The sequence below is a fragment of the Acanthisitta chloris genome, unplaced genomic scaffold, assembly GCF_000695815.1.
Source record: "Acanthisitta chloris isolate BGI_N310 unplaced genomic scaffold, ASM69581v1 scaffold37040, whole genome shotgun sequence".
Classification (NCBI taxonomy): domain Eukaryota; kingdom Metazoa; phylum Chordata; class Aves; order Passeriformes; family Acanthisittidae; genus Acanthisitta; species Acanthisitta chloris.
The window spans coordinates 1-7,761 of record NW_008651719.1 but is presented as its reverse complement, the minus strand read 5'-3'; the positions used below and the strand labels follow the sequence as shown (position 1 = coordinate 7,761).

Below are 7,761 nucleotides of genomic sequence, written 5' to 3'. Positions count from 1 at the left end.
GGTCCCAGTCCGCCCGTCAGCGCTCGGGAGTTGGCAGGCACGGGGTTGTGTTTCGGCAGCTGCGTGGAGGCATTGGTAGCCCTAGCGAAAAACCTGCACGAGTTTAGTACTCAGGTGTAAGGGCTGGGGGTGAGGCGGTGGAGAAGGGCACTTACTCTGTAAAACCAAGGGTCTGCGTCTTGCGTGTTTGAGGTCTTCAGTCCAGTGTTGTTTGCTTCCCCAAAACGCTTAAATGTGGTCAGTTTCTTAGAAGAGGCAGCCGTAGAGGGGTGGGATATTCTATCCAGTTGCTGCTTCGTTCAGAAAGTGTAATGAAGCTAAAAGGAGTATCTTTATGTCTTTATTGTGTCTTTATTTTTAGGAATGTTTAATAGCAGAACTCTCAGAGATGTGTGGAAAGTTAAGCCACAGCAGTAGTTGTTGAAAGGTGCTATTCCGTGGCACTGAAATACCTCAGCAGATAGAAAAGGAGCTGTAGTGTGACCATGACCATGTGGTTAACTCAGGGAAAGGTGTCAGATGAATGAAAGCTGATAAATTCTGCAAAATAGAAAGTTAAAAGTTAATATGAACTTGTGCTTTCTAAAACTCTTTATTTTCTGTTCTTAGTGTGCAAGATGGACTCGCTGCTGACTTCAGGGCATTGACAAAGACTCTCTATGATCTGAATAAAGTGCTGGGAAGGAATGTAGTTCGTGGGAGTCCTCTCAAAGAACTGGTGATAGAAAATTTTGATGAAGAACAGATTTGGCAACAACTAGAGCTCCAGAACAACACAGTTCTTGATTTCTTCGAGAAATCCATTGCAAGGGATGCCAAGGATGGAGATCTTTCCCTTCTTTCAGACCAGGAAGAGGATGGCTCTGATGCAGAGACCAGCAGTGACAAGGAATTGGAAGACAACATAATGGAAACAGAAACTGAACAGGAGAATATTCACACAAAAGATAAAACTAAAGCTAAAGAAAAGCAGGGTAAATTCAGAGAAAGCACCGTACAGAAATACAGTGATGAGGATTCTGATATTGACTTTGATATTGAAGCACTGGAGAAGCAAAGTAAAACAGCCAAGAAAACCACACTGAAAAAAATGGGAAGAAAATCTGTAGTGGATGACAAGTTTTTCAAGCTGGCTGAGATGGAAGCTTTTTTAGAACATGCAGAGAAGGAAGACAGGGAGGAGGAGGATGATGATATTGATTATTTTGAGGACATTGTCTCAGATGATGAGGAAGAAGAGTCTGAAGAAGCTGAAGGCAAAGTAAGAATATCAGTAAAATAATTTTCAGATATATCTTTTTCTTTATATCAAGATCTGGTATCTGTTAGGATGACTATAAACTGTTGAACGCTGAGTAGAAACTACAAAGTTAAATTTGATTAGATGACTGATGATTACTTATGAAGCTTTAATAATGATTTGACATGGATATCTGAGAAGAAAATGTCCTAGTGTAGAAGAGCATATTGTCCTGCTATTGCAGTCTCCCCTTAGATGGGTCTTGGGCTTTTGCATGAATAAAGGAAGAGACAGAATGTCACAAGAAACAAGTGACCTCCCAGAATTGCAGAATAGGTGACCCAGCAAATGGGAAAGATTTCTAACTCAGCATGGAGATTGGGCAATCAGAGACCACTATGGTGACTGGTGCAGAGCAAAGGGCTTTTTCTAGGGCTGTGGACTGATATCTGAAGTTGCTGAGTAGCTGTTCCAAAAATAAATCTTTTATTACTTAAAATTACCAGAGAGTCTCACTAGCAAGTAAGAAATCTACCCAGGGAATTTGTGTGCATTCCAACAAGTATTTGGCAAAATCCACAGGTTACACAGCTAGTGCTATTCCCCAGGTTCTAAAAACAGGATACCCTTAGATTTCTGTCAGTCTTAACAGTTGTGGTTTCTTGTTTTTGTTCTTTCCTTCTCACCTTTTTAGCCAATTAAAAGTTCCAGAGATGTGACGTACAAAGATTTCTTTGATCCAGTTGATGATGATTTAGAAGCTAATAATGCTGAAGATGATCAGGAAGAGGAAGCAGACAGTGCTATTGAAGAGCAAAATGAAGAAAGCATGTCTGAGTAAGTAGATGTATTATTGGCAGTTAAAAATGCCCTCAGAAGTTTGCACTGAAGTGAAGCAGAAAGTGCAGCGAGGATGCCTGGCTCATTCTGGTCAGGGCTTGCCATTCTCAGTTAGCTCTTGCTTGTTCATGGTTTGCATTGTCACCTTGCTTAATATTAGTTTATTTACTTTTTTGTGCGTTGTCTCTTGATATTTATTTGAATAAAGCATTGAAGAGCTGTAACTTCATTTTTTTGAACATAATTTTTATTATGTTTCCCTACTGTCCCCTACCTTTGGAGGGGTCTTTGAGGCCTGTTGTATTTTATAACTGTGGGTTAGTTGGAACAGATAAATGTCTAAGGGTTGAAGTATCTTAATGTAAAAAAAAAAATAGAGGTTTTTCAACCTTTATTTTCTGTTAAATTTTATTGTTACAGGTTTGAGGATATGAATGAAATGGTGGAGAATATGAGAGGTAAAGAAGCATCTAAAAAAGTTACTTTTAGTTTGCCAGATGACAGTGAAACAGAAGACATAACTGATATGCCACTTGAGAAGGGCATTGATCCCAGTGATATAAAGTCATCTTTTGAGAAGAGACAGGAGAAGGTAATTTTCTTTTGGTTTTCATGTTTTGTTTATTTTTGATTTTGCTAATAACTTTGAAACAGTGACAAATATTTTTTCTTTTTACTGCTTGTGCAATTTGTTCAGTGTGGCAAATATGAAGAGGGTATTTACAATTTAAGAAGAAAAATGTGGCTTATCTACATCAGATAGATATGCAGTCATATATTCCCTCATCTGTATATGAGGAGGAGTTAGAAGTACCTGAAACAAATACTAATTTTTTGCCTTGAGTTTATTAGTGAGCTCTGTTTTAATGTTTCTGAGGACATTGTGTTTTGCAGATGAGCAAAAAAATACAAAGTTTAGAAGAAATGTTGTTAGAGGAGAAACCTTGGCAGCTCAAAGGAGAAGTGACTGGCCAAAAACGACCTGAGAACAGCCTTTTGGAAGAAACAGTGCTTTTTGATCATGCAGTTCGAATGGGTAGGTATTGGGACAGGCCTTTCCTGAAAGCATCTTGTATACATGTTGGGTTTCCTTCCCTTTGACCTTGCTGAAAACACTTGTGACTCAAGAGCAGGGTAGCAAAACACCAAGTTAAACTTCATGTTGTGCTTTTGAGGTTGTGCATTTTCACAGTGGAAACTAGAGGAAACTGTAAGATTTTGTGTTAATTTTTAGTTTAACTGAAAGTTCATTAATTTGGTGGCAGATTTAGTGATTTAGGCCTTACAAAATATGATTAACTGCTTCAAAACAGAGGAAAACATTTACTTCCTCCACCTTCAATTACTACATTTTTGTGAAGGCTTTAATTTCTTTTTCTGTCATTTATTCTTCACAGAACAAAGAGTTTCTTGCTGGAGAAACTCTAATCTTTTTTTCTTTCTTCTTTCAGCGCCTGTGATCACTGAAGAAACAACTTTTCAGCTTGAAGATATGATTAAACAGAGAATATTGGATGAGGTTAATATTATCTTGTTCCTCCCTATTTTGTTCATACACTTTATTCACACAGCACGTTCCAAGGATGAGTTTGAAGGACTTCAAATGTTAGGTGTAGAGTTCTCTTAATTTCTGCAACTGGCTGTTCTATTGGTGAATTGGTGAATGTTTCCTTAGATTCCTAAGGAGCCCTGTTTTACATCCCTGTTGTTTGTTAGGTTTTGGGGCACTGCAAAAAGTATCTGTTTGCAGATAAAACTGGAAGGAGTTTATTTGGAATATAATGCCAGTCTGTGAGTTTTGGCTGTTACCATAACTGTAGTGCTCTGAGCATTCTGAATACTGACCAAAACTCACTAGTTGACTTCACTTTTCTTAAAAACCACTGACAGAATCTGTGTCTCAGAGCTTGTTGAGCCTTACTGTTAGCTGAATAAAGAAATTGGTACATATGGGGGAGAGTTTTTAAGAACTTAAGAAAATTGCACATTTGTTACTTGTTACAGTTTTTGCCCCAGTTCACTAAAAACAAGGAAACCAGCTACAGCTATAACTTTTATTACTTTTTCCTTTTTCAAATGAAAGTGTGAAACTGAATGAATTCCTGGGAAGCCACATGTATAAACTAGTGAATGTGCCAGAGAAGTAATTGAAAAATAAGCTATAGTACCTGATATTTGATTGTAGTTGCATTTGGTCATTGCTTTTTGTCTTTCTCAGGCATGGGATGATGTAGTACCAAAACAGAAACCAAAAGAAGAGGCTTTTGAATACAAGAAACGAATCACCTTGGATCATGAGAAGAGTAAGCTGAGTCTTGCTGAAATCTATGAGCAGGAATACATGAAACTACACCAGGTAACATAAACATTGCCTTTCCTTTAGGGTTTGGAGTTCACACTACATAATCCTGTGTGTTTATTTATACACTGCTAACTCTGCTTTCATCTTTGTGCAAGTACTTTAGTCCTTGTGTTCCCCAGTGAAATGGCTCTGAATTGCATGTTGTGTTATTACCAGTCTTGCTAAAGTAAAATAGCTTTGTGAATGGTGTTGCAGTAACATTGCATTATTAATGCAGCAAAAGACTGAAGAGGAAGAAAATCCTGAACACAAAGAAATTCAGGGAATGATGGATTCACTCTTCCTGGAGCTGGATGCACTTTGTAACTTCCACTTCATGCCCAAACCAGTAAGTACGCAAGTTTAATAAAGTTGGGTCATTCCCCCCCCCTTTTTTAAAGTGGATACTTTAAAATACATTTCAGAAGTGGAAAGTAAAGTAAATATTGATGCTTACTGAACTCATTCTTGTTTCATATTAAAGGGACTCTGATTACCTCTAAACAAACCCAAATATTTGATATCTTTGGTTGCCTGTGAGCTGCTGTGCTCAGTCCTGACAGTCTCTCCTTATTTCCAGCCCGTGCCAGAAGTTAAAATAGTCTCAAACCTTCCAGCAATAACCATGGAAGAAGTAGCACCTGTTGCTGTTAGTGATGCTGCTCTCTTAGCACCAGAGGAGATCAAGGTAAATATGAAACTTCATAAGGATCTGGAGAGGATCTGTGGTGTTGATAGAAGGATGTGGTGTCTGCCAGATCAGTGGGAATTATGTCCCTTCCCACCCTGGGTTCCTCACCTTGTAGATCATCTTGCCTAGAAGTTTAGTGTTGGTTGTTTTTGGAGTGGTTTTGGGGTGTTTTTTTTTTGTTTGGGTAAAGAGAAGAGTCTATTTTATTTGGCTACAGTAGGCCATAATATAATGCTATGGTTTTGATCTTGACTATTATGTGATGCTAATTGTTTTCCCAATATATATGGTGTTTGGAAGGGCAAAGCTAAATGACAGTAGAGAAGAGCAATTAGTATGTCCCAGATGAGTTGTACAAATCTCATTTCCCAGCCTTTGCCTCAATGCAGCCTAAGAGTCTATTTTATTTGGCTACAGTAGGCCATAATATAATGCTATGGTTTTGATCTTGACTATTATGTGATGCTAATTGTTTTCCCAATATATATGGTGTTTGGAAGGGCAAAGCTAAATGACAGTAGAGAAGAGCAATTAGTATGTCCCAGATGAGTTGTACAAATCTCATTTCCCAGCCTTTGCCTCAATGCAGCCTTGCCCTGAGCTGCTGAACACTTGAAATAATGGAAACACTAAGACAGGTGGGAGTTCTGTGATGTGAGACCTGTCTTTTGCATGCTTATGGATCTAGAGATCTTGTTCTCTTTAGGAAAAGAACAAAGCTGGTGATGTAAAAACAGATGCAGAAAAGACTCCCACAGACAAAAAACGAGAACAAAGAAGGAAAAAGCTTCGGAAACGTATGAAGCGAAGGGAAAAGGAGAAACGGCAAAAGCTGCTTGAAAAGATGAAACCAGGACAAGGCACAAAACTTAGCAAAAAAGCTGCTGCAGCAAAATTGAAAAGGCTTACAAAAGAAGGCAAAGCATCTCTGCTCAAGGTAAGGCAGTCTAAATTGGAACTTTTCTGCTAAGGAATATTAATCCCAAGGATAGAAAATATTTAGCTAGAGAGAGGAAAGGAAACTATCGCAAAGAATTGCAAAGTATAAGGTTTGCTTCCCTCCCATCCCTCTTGGCACAACAGTATTTCTTTATCACCTCATAAAATCTTACACACAGGTATAGTACCTGTGTACTACCCCAATCTTATGTCTGAGCAAATACAAAGGGTAAATGTGGTTGCTACAAAGGAAGAGGTAGGAGGAAGACACTGAAAGGGCAGATGCATGTTCTTTTACTTAGTTATTTAGTTTTTATTCCCCCTTACTTTCCCCTATAGTCTTCTGAACTGCAGTTTTGGAAGGAATGCTCTAATGCATACTTAAAACTGTCTTATGCAGAGTAGTATTGAATTTCTTGCAGTCCTGGTTTTGTTAATTATCCTGACACCAGGATGTCAGGATAGAGAGCTGAAACAACACAGCTCTGGTTTTAGAAGTTTACTCAAGTATGAAACAGATTTGAACTTAATATTTAGATATGGAAAAATATAAAAAAGCTGTGTGATACAATCACTTTATATGAAGGTCTGTTCATAGAGCAGGAGTGGAATAAAAATAAAGTGGAAAATATAATTTGAAAATCAGTTACCAGATTTTTTTAGTCAAATACCATTATTTGTGAGTAACTAGTAAGTAGTATAATGGTACTGTTTGTACACTTCTTGGTTATAATACATGTTTTGTCCATTGACAGGATGAAGGTAAAGACAAGGCCTTGAAATCATCCCAGGCCTTCTTTTCTCAGCTACAAGATCAAGTAAAAATGCAAATCAAAGAAGCAACCAAATTAAAGAAGAAACAGAAGAAGGAGAAAACACTCTCAGTTCAAAAACTGAAGTTGTAATTTACCTTTTTATATATGTTATATCTTGTACATGTTAAAGTGTTCCTGAATGAATGCTGATTTTCAGTAGATTTTTATTCCGTGTTCTTTAAAATGTTCTCTGAACTTCTAAGGTGTTCTAAAGACACTTACATCTAGGTTTTGCTATTTTCTACCATAGAACTCTAGTTATTCCAAAAAGAAGTCTTCCTGCCATGGGCAGATACATAACCATGTGGGATACTTGACACGTGCTGTTACTGTACAGTCTTCTTAGTCTATAGCCCATAGATTGGTATCTGCTGTTGTAATAGCTCTGTATCTATTGCAGGAGTAACCACATTTATTGAAGAACGTAAGATGTATCCAGGCACTTAACTTGGAAATTATCTTTTGACATTGTGATTATCAAACAGGGAGGACACAGAAGCTTTTCAAGCCTGTGGTAACTCAGAGTTAGGAAATGGTATCTTTTAACTTTAGACAGAACCACATATTGCAATGGACCACAGTGAGTCATCCTGTCCAACCTCCCTGCTCAAGCAGGCAGGGTCATCCCAGAGCACATGGCACAGGGTTGTGTCCAGATGCTTCTTCCAATGCCCTCAGTGAGCGAGAAGCCACAGCCTCTCTGGCAATCTGCTCCAGTGCTCAGTCACTGCACAGTAAAGAAGTTCTTCCTCATGTTCAGGTGGAACTTGCTGTGGGTGAGTTTCTGCCCTATGGCTCAGCATCACTGAGCAGAGCCCTGTCCATCCTCTGCTACCTCCCTGCAGCTACTGGTAGATGTTGATGAGATTCCTCTCAGTCCCTTCCTCTGAATGTT

At 38.5% G+C, this 7,761-nt stretch overlaps 1 protein-coding gene across 1 annotated transcript; it reads left to right on the top strand.

Moving 5' to 3' along the window:
* Positions 1–609: 609 nt before the first annotated feature.
* Positions 610–7,007, top strand: MPHOSPH10 (M-phase phosphoprotein 10 (U3 small nucleolar ribonucleoprotein); the record flags this gene model as incomplete). Its single annotated transcript, XM_009074411.1, is given in 10 exon segments — positions 610–1,261; positions 1,935–2,087; positions 2,508–2,672; positions 2,975–3,116; positions 3,532–3,599; positions 4,299–4,436; positions 4,660–4,770; positions 5,002–5,109; positions 5,819–6,049; positions 6,807–7,007. Coding segments are annotated over 10 exon segments (1,918 nt in total), but the record flags the coding sequence as incomplete, so codon positions are not given.
* Between the last annotated feature and the right edge of the window lie 754 nt (positions 7,008–7,761).